The 19,208-nt window shown below is 52.8% G+C and overlaps 1 protein-coding gene across 4 annotated transcripts; it reads right to left on the minus strand.

The window, feature by feature from the left end:
- Nucleotides 1–350: 350 nt before the first annotated feature.
- On the minus strand, nucleotides 351–18,174 carry LOC109695764 (keratin, type I cytoskeletal 42). Of its 4 annotated transcripts, none has more exons than XM_074045711.1 (8): nucleotides 18,156–18,174; nucleotides 4,442–4,524; nucleotides 4,167–4,323; nucleotides 2,902–3,063; nucleotides 2,186–2,311; nucleotides 1,883–2,103; nucleotides 797–846; nucleotides 351–660 (listed from the first exon to the last, which is right to left on the minus strand). In XM_074045711.1, the coding sequence occupies exons 3-8, from the start codon at nucleotides 4,296–4,298 to the stop codon at nucleotides 560–562; spliced, it is 792 nt and encodes a 263-aa protein (XP_073901812.1). In that variant the 5' UTR covers nucleotides 4,299–4,323; nucleotides 4,442–4,524; nucleotides 18,156–18,174; the 3' UTR covers nucleotides 351–559. The 4 variants fall into 4 exon arrangements, with proteins under 4 accessions (XP_073901812.1, XP_020034069.2, XP_073901811.1 ...); XM_020178480.2 differs by lacking the exon at nucleotides 18,156–18,174 and adding an exon at nucleotides 6,642–7,249 and having other exon boundaries at nucleotides 351–657; XM_074045710.1 differs by lacking the exon at nucleotides 18,156–18,174 and adding an exon at nucleotides 6,642–7,246.
- Nucleotides 18,175–19,208: the final 1,034 nt, after the last annotated feature.

Consider the following 19,208-nt stretch of genomic DNA (forward strand, 5'->3'; position numbering starts at 1 on the left):
TCTGGACCACTCCTTTGGAAAGCCCCCTGCTAGGCCCCTCTTCCCTCTGCTCTGATGCATGGAGCACTATATAACAGGCGTGGCCCATGGAACCAGCCTCAGGAGACAAGACCCCAGAGGTTAATTCTTAGAAATGTTCCTAGCCTGGCAGGCTATCCCAGGCCTCCACCCTCAATTCTTCCACCTCCTCCCGTGCACCTTCCCAGGAGTCCCAGGCCTGGATGGAGTGGGCAGAGCAGGTGGGCAGGCAACAAGCGATACCAAATGCTTAGTGAACTCTCCTCCTCCCCAATCCCTCAGCCCACACTTCCCAAGGTGACAAACAGACAGATCACAAGTCGAATGACTGAACTTCCAGCAAAGCTTTATTAGCAGTCACTGGGGTAAACCCAGGAGGCCCTAAGTCAGGGACTGCAGGGAGTAAATACAGAAAGGCAGCAGCTTGTGGGGAGAGCCCAGATGGGCACTTGGGCGTGTAGGGAGGGGTATGTGCTGGGATCTAGAGGCAATGGCTGCCACTTGGCCTTTGAAGCTAGGCTGTCACATGCAGAAAGGAGACTCAGTGGGTCGAGCGGTGGAGCTGCTCACGGGAGGAGACCACCTTGCCGTCCTGGACTTCCTCCACGATGGTGCGCACCTGGCGGCTAGTCACCATGGCTGCTGGCAGTAGAGGAGAGGGCACAAGGAGTCTCAGGCAGGAGGCCCTACATCACCCACCGCACAGAAGGGTCCTCAGTCTCTCTCCTCCCTTTAGGTCTAACTGTTCCTCACATGAGCAGAAGAGAGCAGCTCTTACCTTCCCGGGTGGGCTGCAAGACCAGGGATGAGGAGTACTGAGTGGCCAGGCTGCAGGAAGAAAGAGGACCTGTCAACCCAGAAGGGACCAACTGGACAGTGGGCCCCTGGGAGTCTGCTTGGGTGATGCAGCATCTGGGGAGACCCCAGTTGGAGAGAAAGGGCCTCACAAAAATAAGAAATCACAACCAGGAGTGCATGAAGAACAGCCAGGCCAAGGATGAAACAGCACAGGCTCTGTGCAGCAGAAGAAAGAAAAGGAACAGCCCAAGGGCATTTTGTGGCTACTTTGTGGCCACTAACCCAAGATTTACAAGGAGAAGCTGAGGAAGTAGTTTTTTCATATCCCAAAGGGCCCAAAAAAGACTCAATTAAAGTAGAAGAAACTATAGTCAGACTATACATGGACTTTACCAATGTCAGGGAACAAAAAAGCTGGAATGTGTAACTAAGCATGGAGACCCCAGGACACCCTCAAGCCCTTCACATTGGGACCTCCATCAACATTCCCAACTCCAAACCAGATCAGATCACCACCCGCCTTGCTTCTTACATCCTCCTGGCTAGTGGCATCACCAGCCACACAGTCATCTGAACCAGAAACCCAAGTCATGGTTACCCACTCCTCCATGTGTTCACTCAACATTTATTGAGCACTGACTGCAAGTCACAGTCACTCCCACCCTTGAGCATCCGGTCCTGCTGCTTTTAGCTACAACCTCTTTTCTGCTTGCATGCCCTGGCCCCTGCCATACAGCAGGACCCTTCCCCGGCCTCCTGACAGGTCCTTCCAGCCCACCCTGACTCCTCTGGTACATCTCTCTTTCTGTAGCCAGAGTGAATGCTCTAAAACATCTAGACAACCATACCTTTGCTCCAAATCCCTCCATGGCTCCCCATTACCTCCACAATCTAATCTAGGTGCTTTTGGCTGGCTCCTCACAGTCAGATCCCACTTTGTTCTTTCATCCCTGCATACCTTCCCATTCACACCTCCTAGTTATGCTGGTGTCAAAACACTACTCCTGAACAAAGCAGCCTCCAGCCCACCCCAGCAGATGTCTGTGTCCCCTCCCCGCCAACTCACTGGGCATCCTCGCCCTCCAGCAGGCGGCGGTAGGTGGCAATCTCTTGCTCCAGCCTGGTCTTCACGTCCAGTAAGATCTGGTATTCATGATTCTGCCGCTCCATGTCACAGCGCAGCTCACACAGCTGCTGCTCAATGCTGCTGATGAGTCCCTGCAGCTGGGCCAGCTGGGCCCCATAGCGCGCCTCTGTCTCAGCCAGGCTGTTCTCCAGTGATGCTTTCTGTGAGCCAACAAATAGATTTAAGGGTCCATAAGACAAAGCCAGGTGACAGATACAAAGCAGGAGGGGACAGAGGCCCTACCATGCTGAGCTGGGACTGCAGCTCGATCTCCAGGTTCTGCACAGAACGGCGGAGCTCCGTGATCTCTGTCCTGCTGCTCTGCAGGGCCTCAGTGTTGGTGGCCACCTCACGGTTCAGCTCCTCCGTCTGGAAGGCAGGGTGGGACACAGGGGTTTAAGCAGGCTGTCAGAGGGGAGCAGAGGGAGGAGCTGTCCCTAAGCCCTTCCCTCCCAGAATGGCACCCCCAGGATGGCTCCAGTTTCTATGGAGCCCAAAGGCATGGGCACCCAGCACCCCTTGGTGTCCACATGGAACTTAGTGGAACTCACCATGCTCTCTAGTCCTTTGCACTTGTTACCCCCACAGACACTGACCTCCATCACCTCAAAGGCTGTCTCCCAGCTATTCTTTGTGGGCCTGTCACTGTCCCTGGGACCCTACAGATGCTCACTATGCATTTACCCAGTGCATGAATTACACAGGTGTCCTGCAAACACCTGTGGTGGGAGGAGCCCTGGACTGGGTTGTGGAGACCTGGACCTAATTCCCAGGCCACAGTAGAGGGCTGCATGAGCCTGAGACCTGTCTGGGCCTCTCATTTGACATTAAAGCAAGTGGTTTCCAAAGGTCCTTCCAGCTGGGAGAGACTGGGTATGAGTGAGTGTTCCAGCCCGCGCCAGCAAGCCGTAGTGCATGTGGCCACACGTAAGCACACCTGCTCCCACACGGCCACCCACCTTGCTGAAGAACCAGTCCTCGGCATCCTTGCGGTTCTTCTCTGCCATCTTCTCATACTGGTCACGCATCTCATTCAAGATGCGGCTCAGATCCACCCCAGGGGCTGCATCCATCTCCACGCTGACATCTCCACCCACCTGGCCTCGAAGGGCATTCATTTCCTGGGCAGAGAGGACAGTAGGAGCTTTCTTGGGGCCATGCTGGGTAGAGACCCTGGGACCTCAGAAAGACAAGTGCACATGACAGACAGACAGGACAACAATTCCTCACTCTGAAGGCAGAGGCAGATGTCATTGGTACCAATGATCTCTTCCAACACACTCTGTGAATGTCCCCAGTGTGCACTGAGGCAGAGAGAGATAGTAACTCCCCACTATGGTGAAGGAAGGGCAAAGGCAACCTCACTCATCACCCTGACCACCTGCCCTTTCCCCTATCACTGACCCTACAACACAAGCATGGGAAAAGTGACCCTATGTCATATGGCATCAACCAGAGTCAGGCCTCATTAGGAAATGTTACTCACCAGGGGGGAAGTAATTGCACAGCCAGCCTCAAAGCTAAAGGAAAACCCATTCTGGGTAGACTGGCACTTGGGAATTCACCTTCCCCTCCCCAGGAGGGCCCAGCAGCCAGCCAAGAGGGAAGTCACAAAGATAGGGAAACAGAAGACCTCAGCAGGGCATTAGATCTCCATCCTTGGGCTAAAACCTTGAGATACTTAAAACCCAGAGGTCTCTGGAAAAGGCAGGCAGAAGAGGTGGCAGAAAGGTAGAATCAGACTGGATGTGGCTATGAGTCAGACAGACCTGAGGCCAGGTCCTTGTGCAGCCTTGGAATAAATTCCTTAACTTCTCTGAGCCTCAGTTTCTTCACTGGCAAAAAGGGAGAAGAGTATCTTTCTCCCAATTGTCGGTATCAGCTAAAATAATTGCTGTGACTCATTTGTAATGTGCTGATCAAATGAGCCCTGCTGTTATGACTATCGCTATTATAATTAATCATAATAATTAGCATTGTGTGTTACACTGATTCACTCATTAGTGAGTTAACTGCCACCATACAGTGAGCCAAACCTAGAGGGATAAAAGAAGTATCTTCAGAGGAGGGCACCAGAGCCCTAGGGTCCTCTGAAGGTCAGGGCCCGACAAGAACCAGGAACCCACCAAGGCTGTTAACTAGGCCTAGCATATGCCCCGACAGCTGGGGACATTCTGCAGCCCCAGTCTTGCTAGCTCCCAGGCAGCCTTCTCCTGAGTTTCACCTCCTCGTGGTTCTTCTTCAGGTAGGCCAGCTCCTCCTTCAGGCCTTCGATCTGCATCTCCAGGTCAGCTCTGGCGAGGGTCAGCTCGTCCAGCACCCTGCGCAGGCCGTTGATGTCAGCCTCCACACTCATGCGCAGGTTCAGCTCTGTCTCATACCTGGCAGAGTTGGAGGTGTGGGTTGTGAACAACCCTGGACCACACAGAGCACTCTTGGCATGCAGAGCTGGAGACCCCACCACCAGCCCTGGGGGGCAGCCAGGAGACCCAGACCCACTTGGTTCGGAAGTCATCAGCTGCCAGGCGGGCATTGTCGATCTGTAGCACGAAATTGGCGTTGTCAATCGTAGCTGCCAGGATCTAGGGGAGATGGAGGTTGGTGAGCAAACACTTTGGGCAGCTAGGGGAGACCCTGCAACACCCATCTTGCAGCTTTTTGGAGAATGAGCCAGAGTAGGGATGATGAGGCTTCTCTGGGCACCAGCTGTGAATTTCAGGAGCTGCCAGAGCCTTTAGGGAACTGGCAGAGTGGTAGTGGAATGATGCCCTATCACATGTAAACAGGGATGCCAGGACAGAGACCCTCATACACCCCTCTCAACATGGGGTGCAAGCTACCTGACTCCCCATTTCTGCTCTCCAATTAAATTCACCTCCAGGCTTACTTATCATCTCCTCTAGGAAGCCCTCCTGGGTCTTTTCTTACCCACCTCTTTCCCTGCACTTCTCCAGGTTGCATGCTCCCTTATCCCTCTTTCCACGATGTTTTTGGTTATTCCTCCTCCACTAGACTGAGCTACAGGGGAATGAGGCCACTTCAGCCTTGTTCTCTTTGGAATCCCAGGGCTGGGCACAGTGCCTGGCTGAGAATCTATCCCCAAGGGTGCATTTGCCTAATTAAGTGATTAATTGATTGATTGATGAGGTTCTAACCAGTCCCATCTCAAATCTGGGGCAAAGTTTTCTTTACCCACAAGGCATCTGTGTGGTCGAAATAAAAATGTGGAAGGGAAGTGCCCAAGAAGGAACAGAGAGCTGGTTATTATTATTGCATTGTTATATTATTAGGAATGCTCAAGAGAGGAATGGGGTACAGAAGAGAGGAGGGTCTTCCATGCCACCCAAAGGGAGCAGAGAGAAGAACTTGGCTGGGTAGAGGTGGGCACATTTCAAGGCTGAGGACTGCAGCATAGAAGACCCAAGAGGGAGAAACAGGCCCACCCTGAGCATCTAAGGCTGCCCCAGAGCCCCTCCCAGGGGCCCTGCCAGACTCTACTTGACACTCTAAGTTCTGTGAAGTGACCCTAGGTCATACCAAGCTCAAGAGCCAGTTTGTTTCTCACCCATAGTCTGCAGAGACCAGGCCCTCACCCACCTCTGTGCTCAGGAGGCCGAGCGGGCACAGCAAGGGTGGTTGTAAAACCCCTAGGTGGGAGAGGGCTCAGAAGGGTTGATGATGATGAGGTGCTGGCTGACCCCAACACCCAGATCACTGACTCACCAGAGCTCCCCTAGGTTCCCCGCCACCCCAACCAAGCCCAGTATCTGATCTGGCACTGCCAGGAGTTCAGCTTCCAAGGGGAAATTACAGGAATTCCCTGCCTGGTGGAGGTCCTAGGCAGGAGCAGGCAAAGCCCCTTGCCAGGCAGTACCAGGCTGCTCTCCAATCCAGAGTTGGGCAGGCCACACCACCCAGGACCAGCCCAGGCCCAGCCTGCCTCACTGCTTTCCACAACCCCCACCTGCCTCTGCAGTGCAGCACTGGGGACTCTCCCAGAGCAGGTTTGTGCCAAGACTGGAGAGACCACCTTTGCAGAATGCTAAAGTCATCTTCTTAGAGATCATGACAGTGTAGGGAAGGAGAGGAGGGTCTCCTCCACCCGACTACCTTCCAATCTGAGTGGGAGACACAGTTCCTGACCTCAGGAATGTCCACCATAGAGAAAGTGAAGAAGACCCACAAGTAAAACAGCCATGAAAAGACTCTGTGAATCAGCAAAAGGAACAGGGCATAGGCTGAGCCTCGATGCCCCAAGATCTGGAGATGAAAAGCATGAGGGCTGCCTGGAGGACGTAAGGCAGGCAGGATGGCAGCCCTAGCGGGAAACAGAAGAGTGGGAAGAAGATGTGCAGCCTCATGTGCCTACAGCCACGCCAAATGCCTCCTCACCTCTTATCTTTGCCAGGCCATCCTCTATACTTGGAATGCCAGTTCCTGCCTCAAATCCTGAAGATGTCCCCACCCCAGTCTTGCTCCCCTAGGAAGGAGGAGCCCTCCACTGTCCTCCATCAACCTCACAGCACAGGGTGTCCTGCAAGCTGGGGACCCGAGACTGGCACAGGGCTGGGTCCAGAGAAAGAGTAAGTGAATGAACACCAGAGATCTAGGGTGGGGAGAATTGCTTGAGAAGGTCTGAAGTTGGGATGGAGTGATTCCAAAACAGGTACTCGGGGAGAGGGCAGACAGAGGCTCCCACCTTGCTCTTCAGTTCCTCAATGGTCTTGAAGTAGTGACTGTAGTCACGAGCAGGCCCAGGGCCCTGCTTCTTGTACCACTCCCGGATCTTCACCTCCAGGTCAGCATTGGCCTCCTCCAGGGCACGCACCTTGTCCAGGTAGGAGGCTAGGCGGTCATTGAGGTTCTGCATGGTCTCCTTTTCACCGCCCCCCAGGAGGGCATCTGATACACCAAAGCTGGAGCCAAAGCTAGAGCCAAAGCCACCACCTAGGCTACAAGTGTAGCCGCCACCATAGCCACCCCCCAAGCCCGCGGAGAAGCGAGACGACGTGACCGACATGTTGCCACAGCTGCCACCTCCCAGGAGACTGGGGGCCCTACAGGCACCCCCAATGCGGACGGAAGACATCCGAGAGAAGCTCCCACCAGGTGCACATAGGCCCTTGATAGAGCCAGAGGTGGAGAACTGGTGGATGCTGGTGGTGGTGGCAGCCATGGTGTCCACGGGTCAGGCACACGGTCTGGTTTGAAGAGAGCCCCTGTGTCACCACCCTTTATAGCCAGGCTGAAGGGAGGCTGGGCCCCTGGCCCTTGAAGTCCAAGCCAAAACCCCAGCTGTGCAATTTGCCTCTGTACCAACTGCCCAGGGCCTGGGGCTTGGGCTGGACATGAAGCGTCTATCCTCATCCCCTCCCTGCTTGGCCCAGCCTGGGCATGGTGGCCTCTTAGTGGTCCATTGTTTTGTTCCAAAACAAAGGTGGTATTGGAGCTGCAGCCTAGGGGTAGGATGATCATCCATGCTCAGCTGCAATTAGGATGCTGAGCTCATTCTTGGGGGGAGTCCGGAGAATCCAGCCCAGGAGCCAGGAAAGGGCCTTGAACAAGGCTACACAGGCCCGGGAGCCACAAGGCCGGTCTGGCCCCCCACTCAACATTCCACGGCTGCAGGGAGAGGGTGAGGAGCCTTGGAGCCCCACATCCTTCCCCAGGTGCCCTGACAGATCTCCCAGTCTGACCTGAGGGAGCTCCCATCTCTCTTGGGACTATTCCAAGTCTGTGAAAGGAGACACAGCCCCAGGCCTGGGGGGTTCCCTGAGAACTGAGGGATAAATATGGCCACTAACCTAACGGAGATTTGTACCTGAGATTCTGGAAGTCATTGCAGGAGCCTCAGTTTCCTCACTTAAAAAGGGAGGTCATTCCTGTCTCCCATGGTCCTTAGGGAATCTGGAGAGATAGTGACATTAGTCTAGCTTTGAGAAAATGGAAGGCAGGTTTAGGGAGTTGAGGGACAGGCTAGAGGGTTAAGGTGACCTCCCCATTCATTCCTCCCACACCTGAGGAAAGTCAGTCCAGGGGGCTCCCAGAGGAGGTACAAGGGGAGAGGAAGGCTGTGGAGAAGGAGGGTTATTACCAGGGTGCCCTGTACTCAGCACAGTGCCCTGAGGAAGAGCCTCATCCAGTCCCCAGAGCCCGCAGCCACCCCTGCAAGAGAGCCCAACAATCTCACATCATGACACCCACCCCACCCAACAAGGAGATTAGCAGTCTAATTGCAGCGGTACAAATGATTTAGGAGCGGCCAGGACTCTGGCATCCACACAGGGCCTGTCTGAATGTGGAGCCTCCAGGGGTAGCCAAGGCCCCAGGGATGGGACAGAGGCAGGAGGTGCACGGGTGGCCTGGGCTCCCTGCCTAGGAGGGAATTGGGTTTCCAGTGTGGCCCAGAGCTCCTGGGATGAGGCTAGATTGCTGGAAAGACTTCCTGCTTTGAAGTGGGTGGTTTCTCCCAGGCTGGTACCCAATGCTTGGAGAGTGCCTGGGGTCTGGGGGAGTTGGCAAAAGCCATCTGTGAGAGAAGGGTGAGTCCCCGGCTCTATCCTCCATTCGCCTTGCCTATGAAGGGTGCTGGTAGGGGGAAGCTCAAAGTTAAGGCTAGGGAGCAAGGTCAGACCACCACAAGGTTAGACATCAGGAAGGACTTCCTGGCAATCCAGGCTGTCTTGGCGAAAGAGACCCCATAGAACCTGGGTTCACCAGCGAGGCCCAGAGGCAGGTCCTTTAGCCCACCACCTCCCAAGGAATGTATACGATGAAGGCCCCTCCTCTTCCCTATCAGAGCCACACTCCTAAGAGCCCCTTTCCCCTCCAGGAGCTGACTGGCCTCCCCCAACCCTGCCTCCCCTCAAGCAAGCCTCACACTCTGGAAATAGACGGTTCAAATCTGGAGTGAGCCAGGGGTGGGGAGGTGGCCAGCCACCATTGCCTCCTGCCCTCCATGTCCCTCCTCGCAGCCCACAGCCCAGCCTTGTGCATCTCCAAGGCCTCCCCAACCCAGTCTGACCTCACACAGGGGCTCAGAGGTGCAGGGAGGTTACCCTAACCCTCTGGGCTCAGATCCCAGCCCCATTCTCATCCCTGCCTCCCATTTTGCCAGAATTTGACTGATGACACTGTTTCTCCAGACTCTCTCACAGACCTTGGGAGACAGAAATGATCCCTACATTCTACTTCCAAAGACCCCAGATCTTAGCCTTGAGGCCCATTGTCAGGAATCAGAGCTTATTAACCTTCCTTCTCCCTCTAAAGCCACCAAGGCTCCATCCCCCACTACCGTGGCTTGGCTCCAGCAAGGTCCCTTGTCCCTGACAGGAGACTTCCTGCTGTGATCCTGCTCTTCTTCTCTGGGCCTCAGTTTCCCCATTTCTCAGTTTCTGCCCTGGGAATCACTGACTTTGTTTCTGCTCTTAGAAAACTCATCTGACCCAAATGGGAGACCCATTGGGGAGGGGAGGCCAAAGTTAAAATGAAGCATCAGATGGCTAACTAGAAGGCCTCCCTGACCCTCTAGAGCATTTGACCATCCCTAGACAGAGCTGAAAAAAAGAAAAACACAACTTTCCTCCTCAGATCCTCACAACACTCTGAGGAAACCAAGGCACAGTGCATTTGCTGCAGTTGGGTCCAGAATCAGCATCAGAGTTGGGCCGGGAGCCAGAGCCTCCAGCAAGCTCCCACTCTTGGGAGGAGGTCGGGCAGGGGCATCCAGAGGGCTGCAGAGAGGTCCACTGAGCTGTGAGTCTCATGCCTAGGCCTGTCTTCCACCCCCGGGAGGAAGAGGCCCCAGCAATCCCCGCGGATGTCAGCAGCTGGGCCCACAAGGAAAGTGAAGAGGAAAAGATCCAAATGGCACCTCCCTACCAGCCCCAGAGTTTGCTGAAGTCAAGCACATGTGGGAGCCGGGAGCTAGACGAAGCCCCCAGGGAGGTGGGAGAATTTGAAGTGGCCCCCAGAGCCCTGCACGCCAGCCCTAGGCATGGCCACCACCAGAGGCCCTGGGTCTCCTCTCCAGACATGACTGAATAGCCATCAGGCTCCAGAATGCACTCTGGACTAACCTGTCTTGGATTCAAGTAGCACCAGTGAGCTGTGTGAGACGTCATTTGCTTGCTCACCCCCACTACGTTGATGTTAGACTGAGGGTATAGAGTAATCGGGAAGCCCTGTATACAGTTGATGTTCAGTAGATACACATTATGTTGACAAGGTCATGCCAAGTACACACAGCTGAACTTGCCTCCTACAGGACCTCAAGCATCAATGGCCAACCTCTAGGATGGGGCTCATCCTGTCCCTGTGCCTAGAGGCAGGACTAGGCTTGTATAAAGCAGGTGCTGTGTAAATGCTTGTTGACTTGTTAGAGCCATGGAGCCTAGGTGGTTGGTGGAGTGGAGACAGGGTTCCAGGAAGGGAACATGGCTACCTATCTTCCCCCCAAAGAAAAGGGTCATATCAAGTGATGAGGCTCCGGACACGGGTAGCTCATGCCTGTAATCCTAGCTACTCAGGAGACAGAGATCAGGAGGATCGTGGTTCGAAGTCAGCCTGGGCAAATAGTTCGCAAGACCCTATCTCGAAAAAACACATCACAGGATTTCAAATACCTATATGAAACAGAACTAAATAACCTCTTGCAATTGCTTTAAGTGGGGTGGGGAGGGGACTGAGGGGGAGAGACGATGGGGGCAATGTAACCAATGTACAATATGTCTAACTGGAATTGTCACACTAATCCTCCTCCTGCATAATGAATATTTCCTAATTTAAAAAATTCATAAAAAGAAAAAACACATTACAAAATATGGCTGTTGGAGTGGCTCACGGTATAGGCCTGAGTTCAAACCCCAGTGCCGCAAAAAAAAAAAAAAAAAAAAGTGACTGGGGGAATAAGGGCCCCAGAGCCTGAGGTGGGCTCCCAGCTTGGTTCATGAAGACAAGACCCCAAAGATCCTCACTCTACCCCCAGGCCCTTGCCAGTAGGGTTCAGTGAGCTCCTCTCCATTGGCCCCACAGTCACTAAAACCCTCTCACCTGGCACCTTGCCCAGGATGGGAAAGGCAGGGCCAGCACACTCAGGCTCCCAGGCCTTCACTTCACACCCCTAAGTAGTCCCCACCCATGACCAGGTATCCCCTTGAAAGTGCACTCTCCTCCAGTGGCACCTGCCTGCCCCACCCTCAAGTGGAATCTTCCTGTTTCCTCCATTCTGTTTCCTGGCCTCTATCCCTAAGGCCCCAGTGCTCCACCCAGATCCACCCACTAATGATTTGTCTGTGGCTCCAAAAGAGACCACACCCTCCACTCCCAAGGACCTTCCCGGTGATGCGCTATTCTGCTGCCTGCTCGTCAGACTCCTCCTACTTTGGAGAGGCAGGGTAACAGGTCTCCTAGTGCCCCTGAAACACTCCAGGGGCCACCAGTGACTCCTCTCCCAGGGATGAGCACACTCAATCTCTCTTCCCCTTTGTCCCTCCCGGCCACATCCCTCTGATGGGCTTCCAGGAACCATGACTAGGGTGGACCCAAGACATAGCATAGGTACATATGACACCCACCATTCCAGGCAGAGTTGCATCAGCTCCCTAAGGCTCTGTCCTAAACAGTGACCCAGAGGCCAGAATGCCCAGAGGAGGCCCAGAGCTGAAAAACAGGACAAGGAAGGGAAGGGTGGCTGGAAACCAAGGGAAAGAACCCAGGCCTCAGAAAGTGATAGGGGAAATATGCCAGCTTCCCACAGGCTGCAAGATGCCAGCACGACCAGTCCATTTCCACCCTCTGCCCTTCTCTCCCCTTTTTCTCCCCCTTTCTCTCTCCCTATTCCTTCCTGAGGAACTTTTGCAGGAGCTCACACACATGTACCCCTTTGTCCTACAAAGGGGATCCTGGGACACGGAAGTACTTAGGCTCTTTCCCACCTCCAGTCCCTCAAAGCCCCACCTGCCCACTCTGCTCTTCTCTCTCCCCACCTGCCCTGCAGAGGCTGAGAGGCTAGATGCTCCCTGTTAACTGGCACTCACTTTTATTACCTAGCTTCAACGCTCAAGTGCCTTCCTCCTGGGCAGGTGTGGCCTGGCTCCCAGAAAGAGAATCTCTCCTTAGATTGGACACTTCCTCAGGGTAGCAGCTGCATCCCCATGCACTGGGAGTGTCCCTTGGCATAAGGGACTACTCATAAGGACTACTTCTTCCCCATTGAACCTCAAGATGCTCTGGGCCTATCTCCTCCATCCTTCAACCCAACACAGCCTGCTGGAAGCAGGGTCTCTGCTCCTTGCCCTGGAACTGACCACCCAGTCCACTACACTATGACTTGCCACCTGACTAGTGGGGAAAGCAGGACAGGGAAGGCCAGGGAACTAACCAGAGAACCTGGAGGAGGACTAGGGAAGACCTGGGGAGGGAGAGGATGAGCAGAGAAGGAGGAGGGGGGTGAAGAGGAGAAGTGAAGAGGGATCGGAGGAGGAAGAGGAGCAGAAGAGCAAAGGAGGAAAGGCAGGGCAGGGGGAGCAGGGGAGGAGGAGCAAGGGAGTGTGGGAATCAGGGGAAGAGAAGAAGCAGGAGAAGTAAGGGAGAGGACCAGGACAGGGGGAAGAGAAGAAGAGTACAAGTAGAGGTGGTCCAACCCTTTGAAGGAGAAAACAAAGGCAAGGGCATTCTTTCACAGGGGCCTGGGATGTGTGGAACACTGTACCCCTCCCTTCCCCCACAACTTCTGCCCCCTGCATCCTTGGAGCCAAGTTGCCCCAGTCAACCAGAAACAAGCTCCTTTTCACTAAATTTCTGCAGCCCTATTGTCCCCTTTGTCCCTGCTTTGCCTCTACCTCAGAGCACAGGGACCCTGGGAGCCTTGTCATTTAGAATTTCAGGTGAATGCACTTCTCCAGTAAGCTCCAAGGAAAGCAACCACACTCCCTTCAAAACCACCAAGGTCAGGCATCGCCTGATCTATGACCACAACTATCCCAAGTCCAAGAAATGGGCTCTGCGTGGCCTTAGGCAAGTCACAGCCCTCAGCCTCAGCCTCCTTCTCTGCTGGACTTGCACAACCAACTCAATGGGATTTAATGAGTTATCAGGCAAAACTTGGAGCTAGTAGCTAGGGAGTCAATAAAACACAGTGGCTCCAAATCTCCCTACAGAGAGAGGGAACTTTCCCTGCCTGCGAATCCCAAATACACCCCTTTCCCCTGTCCTAATCCCCAGAATCTGGGAGTATGCACTTTATAAGGTAAAAGGGACTTTCCAGATATAACCCCAGTATAATCACAGGGTCCTTAAGAGGAGGAAGGCAGAGTCAGGCGATGTGACCACAGAAGCAGAAGTCAGAGAAACAGTGGCCTTGAGTTAAGGACTGCAGCAGCCACTAGAAGCTAAAAGAGATAGGATACAGATTCTCCCCAGAGCCCCTAGAAGGAACACAACCTTGCCAACACCTTGATTTGGGCCCCAATAAGATTTCCAGAACTGTAAGAGATCAAATATGTGTTGTTTTAAGCATGTAAGTGTTGGGAACCAAAAGCCACAGTCTGACAAGGTCGCTGTGGCTTAGCAGTATTCCGGCAAGGTCGGAACCTGCAGGTGCACCATGTCTCTATCACAGTGGGAAGGAACGCTAAATGGTTTCCCTTTTCTAAAAAGAAGTTAATACTTAGTCAAGGACACTGGCAGTAAAAATGCAGGGTGAAAAACACAGAAAGGTTGTAACTAGGTCAGAGTGTTTTTGATGTTTAAGTCTCTTCCTCTTTTGTATAAAGCTGGCTGAGAAAAATAAAATTTTGCCAGTTGGTCATCAGCCTGCTGGCCCTCTTGATATGTGTCCTGTCTTGTCTTGTTCATTCCTGCCCTGAGCCCTTTCGGGTCAAGGACCTCTGTGACCCTGGCATCTAAGTTTGTGATTATTTGTTATAGCAGCAACAGGAAACCCATACACTCACCTAGCCCACCCTGCTCTTATGGGTGCTAACCACTCTCACTTGTATTAGAATATATTAGGGGGTATATATGCTCCCCTTCTGGAATGATAATCCCTAACATTCAAAGACAGCTTTCTCTTCATCTCTAGACCCACTACAAGATGTAACTCAGCGCTCTGCATACAGCAAGTGCCTTATTGAATACAAGCAGGAAGAACCCAAAATTGGGCTTCATTCAGCACCCATTCATTGCACTCATTGTGTGGCAGTCACTGGGCTGGGTGCTCAGAATGCAATACTGAGTCAGTCAAGCCCTGCCTTTAACAAGACTGAGACAGACAGACGCACACTTCATCCCAGCACAATGGCCTTGTGCAGTGATGAGGAATGTGTGTACAAGCACCTTAGGAGGATCAGGGAAGGAACGACTCATTCAGACCTGGTCACTGAGGACAGTTTCAGAGGGAGGGACAACAAAGCCAGGTTTCAAAGCCAGGCAGGGCTTTGTCAGGCTGGGAAGACCAGGTAGGCAATGGTCCAGGTAGAGGTGGGGACATGCCTGGCATGTTTGGGGAGAACCCAGAAACCCGTAGGTGGGCCAGAATCTGCAGAATGATGCAACAGGACTGCTGTAGGGAACAGGTCTTCTAAGGAAATGCATTTCTTTGGCTACTCTATTGGTTGAGCACCTACTCTGTGCTAGGCAATGTCTACCTATTCTGTTCTGGGCACTGTCCCTGCCCTGGGAAGCCAGTGATAAATACAGCACTCACCATTTCTGCTCTTATGGACCAGACATTCCAGTGGGAGATGTGGACAATAAACAAACCAGAGAATGACACACCCTCCAAAGAAGCACAAAGGGCTACGTGACGGTTCTGGGGGACCTTGGAGCTTCTCCTAGTGACAGCTAGGGGCAAACTGAATGAAGGAAGGAGCTGGCCTTACACAGGGAAGAGCATTCCAGGCCAAGGTAACAGCTAATGCAAAGGCCCTGTGGCTAGACCCAGGTATTCCTCTTCAGGGAACAGGCAGAAGGGCCACCATGGATCTGGCAGTGAAGCTACATAAAGTCAGCAAGAGGCAGGGACAACTCAACAGAACAGGTTCACGTCCCTGATGCACCAGAGCTGGCCAGGGAGTGCTGGAGAGAGCCAGGCCTGAGAACCATGCATGATCCAAGGCCTGGAGAGCCAGGCCAGGTACCACTGGCCAAACAACTTTGGCTTGTTTATTTCACTGCAGACTTCCCAGAGACCTTAACAAGCTAAGGTACACTTGACTTCCATGGTGCTAAGTGCTTCCCAAACACCAGATATTACCAGGAGGAGCCTTGGGGAGCTGGGGCTCCTTGGAACCCATTTTGGGGAACTCCGAGCCAATTCACAGGGTGTGAGACCTGGATCAAGGCGACTGGATCAAGGACTGGAAAGACGACCACCACGAAAGGACACTGAAGTTTGGACTTCATCTAGGCACTGCTGTTTTGCTTTTTGCTTTGTTTTCTGTGCTGCGAATCAGACCTAGGGCTAATACATGCTAAGCACGCAGTGAACCACTGAGCTACGCCCCAGCCCTGCCTGTTTTTTAATGTCATTTGTGTAGGTTTCAATTCTACAAAAGAAAACGATAGTTGTCAATGCCTCAATCTCCCAGCCAAGAGAACTGAGGAGCAAACTTGTTCTTTTTAATCCATCACCTGAACTCTAATTTATTTCCTCCCTCCTTACCAACCACCTCTCTGGACCCAAACATTTTGCTTTCACAAACAATGGTGTCATAGTAAGCCTCCCTAAACTCAGGGCACAGTGAACTTACGCAAATATATCCTTCGGGGAAATTTCAGCAATGGGATTGCTGGGTTAAAGCATAATTTCGGTTTTTGAGTCAGGACCTCACTATGTTGCCAATGCTGGCCTTGATGTCCTGGGCTCAAAGATTCTGTCGCCTCAATTTCCTGAGTAGCTGGGACTACAGGGACACGCCACTGTGCCTGGCTGTCAAATCCATTTTCATTTTGATAGTTATTAGCAATTTCCTTCCAAAGTAAAGCAAAATGATATCTGGAGTTTGCTTTTAAAATATCATAGCCTCTTCTGCAAAAGATGGCTTCAGAGGGAGAGAAGAAACCAGAAGGAGAGCAGGTTTCAGTTACCCACATTGGGTGGTGGTATATGGGAGTTTGTTTTGTTCTTCTCTCTACCTTCTAGGTATTTGAAATCTTCCACAGTAAAACCATCTACTCAGAAAGTCCTACAAAGCCAGACTTGAGGATGCATGCCTATAATCCCAGCACTGGGGAGACTGAAACAGGAGGATCTCAAGTTCAAGACCAGCCTGGAATACATAGATCTGTCTCAAAAGGGGAAAAAAAAAAAGAAAACAAGAGAGAAAAGGTCTACAAATATCCCACTAACCATAGAAAAGGGTAACCTTCCCCTCAAACTTTTCTTTTCTTTTTTGGTGGTATGCAGTTTGAACTCAGGGCCTGCTGCTTGCTAGGCAAATGTTCCACCACATGAGCCACACTCTCAGCCCCTTTTGCTTTTAGTAACTTTTCAGATGGGGTCTCTTGCTTTTTGCCATGGGCTGGCCTCTGACTGAGATCCTCCTACCCACACCTCCTCCCTCATAGCAAGAGGCATACATCGCCATGCCTGGCTTGATTGTTGAGACAGAATCTCACTATCATTTAGCCTCAGACCTCAATCCTCCTATGTCTGCCTCCCAAATAACTAGGATTACAGGTATGAACCACTGCATCCCAGCCCTTTCCCCCTCAAAATAGCCTGGGTACCATCAAGGTTTAGTTGCTGCTGCTTGTTTTCCATTATCTTTTGAGGAGGTGGGGACTTGATCCCAGGACTTTGTGCTAAGCAGGAGCTCTCCCACTTTAGCCATGCCCCCAGCCCTTTTTGCTCTGGTTATTTTTGAGACAGGGTCTTACTTTTGTCCAGGCCAGCCTGGACTGGACTCCTCCTATTTTACACATCCCACTGTGGCTGGGATAACAGGCACATGCCACCAGCTATTGGTTAAGATGGGGTCTTGCAAATTTTTTTTGCCCAGACTGGCCTCGAACAGCAATCCTCCTGATCTCAGCCTTGTGAGTAACTAGGATTACAGGTGTGAGCCACCACGCCCCAGCTTATTCACCTTTCTTGATGATTGGAAGGTCTCTCTGCTGCCTCAGTTTCCACTCTTTAATTGTGAGTGAAATGTAACATCCTTTCCCTTTGGCTCACTTCCTGGTTTCCCTGTGAACTCCCCTTCACCAGTTTTTCCGTCTTCTTGCTGTGTGAGCTTTCAATAACGGTGGCGCTGGACCTCGGCATGCACACAGTGAATGTGTTTTCCCAGCTGTTCTTTGGTTTCCTGACTTTGTTTATGGTCTTCTTCATAGGGTGGGTTCCTTCAGGTCACACTCATCAATTCTTTCCTTTCTATCCAACCTCCAGTAGTTTGAGAGGGGTCCCTTTGGTAATAACTGGAGAGGGCCAGATCAGCCTAGTTTGAAGTGACATCTTGGGAGAGATATGTGAGGGTGAGGACAGAGCAGGTGGACGGGTGGTGACGCCACTAGGTAGGAAAAAGAACCCAGAGCAAGAGTGAGGTCAGAGCAAATGGCCAGAGCACCACTCACAGCACTCGTCACCCTGTGTCATCATAGCTTGTTTACCATCTCTTAGGACCTGGAGAAGGGGCTCTGCCACCTCCTCCTCCATTCCCAGAAATGGACATACCAAAAAGTGCTCAGTAACTGTAGAATTAAAATGATCAAATAAATAAATGAATGGCTTGAGTTTAAGGTGCCCACTGCCAGTGGAGATGTCAGGAGGGGGAAGGAGGCCCACAGCTGAAGGGCCTTCCTCCTCCCTAGTCACCGCCCTCCCCAGCCATGATGGATGACGGTCACAGCTCAGGTTTGGCCGGGTTTGCCAGCAAGCTGCATGGCCTCTAACCCCTTGTGGCAGGAGACAAGGCCGCGTCTGGTCCTGAGAACTCCAGACACCAGATGAGGAAGCCCTCCTCCTAGAGGCCAGCCAGGGAAGCCGGAAGACTCAGAGACACAACCCTGGGCTAGAACACCAGGGGATTTTCTAGAAAGGCCCGACTGGCTGGACCAACAGACCAACAAAAGAAGAGCTCCAGGGCAGACGAAAGGGAGATTTCACATTCCTGGGGATAATTTCAAAGTCACTACCTGGACACAAGGTCACCATCACACCAGACAGTTACCTGACCAGGAGCAGGGGGACGGGAGAAATAGAACATCTCACCTCAGGAGGTCGTCCCTGTCCTTGGTGGCTCCCAAGGGGGAATCACCACACCTCCCGCTGGGCTCCAGGCCCTGCATTCTGAGAACTAAATGGATACCAGTGCCCAGGCAGCTAGAGCCCCAACTCTGTGACTAGAGCACCCTCTGCTGGCCATCCTGAGTCCCGCATCTCTGTGCGCAGTCCTGGAGAGCCCCTTGAGGCTGGTGCTCCGGGCACCCATCCTTCAAGCCCCTTCTCCTCCAGGGGCCTGGCTCAGCAATTCCTCCCTAGCCCTATGACCCCCAGAGCACCAGGTCCACGTGAGCCACTGTGTCCCTTCTCCTGCCTCCAGGCCTTGGTAGAGAAATTTTCTTTAGTACGTTATGCTTTCCCTACCGCCACCCCATATTCTCTGTCTCAGAAGAGCCCTTCCCTGCCCCTGGCACACTTCCTTCCTCCCCGCCCACCCCAGGTTCCTCTGTTCAACTGTGCTCCCCAAAGCCAGCTTCCTTGCCTGCTCTGGGTCTGAGGGTCCCTGAGGCAGACCCTCCTCCACCTAGGGACCACACCCTTCCTGCTGCAAACTCCTTAGCCACGGTAGCAGCTGTAAGAGCATCCCACACTTTATGTGGCACTCCAGGGGACCCAGTACCAGCCAACAAAGAGTGTCCGTGTGCACATCTCTGTGCATGCTTGGTGTGCCAGTGTCCTAGTGTGTCCTACACATGCATGTGCACAATTGCACCCAACTCTTTGGGGTCTCACCTCATGAGCTGGGTGGGCTCCTTCTCACCCAGGCTGGATGAGCAGAAGGAAGCTGCATCTTGAGCCTCCAGAGGGCAGCACTGAGCTGATCTGGGTGACCTAACCAGAAGTTCTGGTGTTTCCCACCAGCCTGGCAAGATGGCTTCAGCTCTCTGAAGAGAGGAGGGCAAGTTCAAACTCAGGCTGGTGGTGACCCCAAGGGACTGAGCAGGGAATTGGAAGGGCACACATCAAAGGTACAATGTCTAAAATCGGGTAGTAAACTCACAGTGTTTTTGCATCTTTATTCTAAATCCTACACATAATTCG

Source organism: Castor canadensis, chromosome 11, assembly GCF_047511655.1.
Source record: "Castor canadensis chromosome 11, mCasCan1.hap1v2, whole genome shotgun sequence".
Lineage (NCBI taxonomy): Eukaryota > Metazoa > Chordata > Mammalia > Rodentia > Castoridae > Castor > Castor canadensis.

Excerpts from the sequence above, each read along its gene's own strand:
- LOC109695764 (XM_074045710.1), bottom strand. The coding sequence starts at position 7,118 with ATGGCTGCCACCACCACCAGCATCCACCAGTTCTCCACCTCTGGCTCT. Across the intron at positions 847-1,882 it reads CTGGAGGGCGAGGATGCCCA|CCTGGCCACTCAGTACTCCT; the intron begins GTGAGTTGGCGG and ends TTCTTCCTGCAG. Across the intron at positions 661-796 it reads CTTGCAGCCCACCCGGGAAG|CAGCCATGGTGACTAGCCGC; the intron begins GTAAGAGCTGCT and ends CTCTACTGCCAG.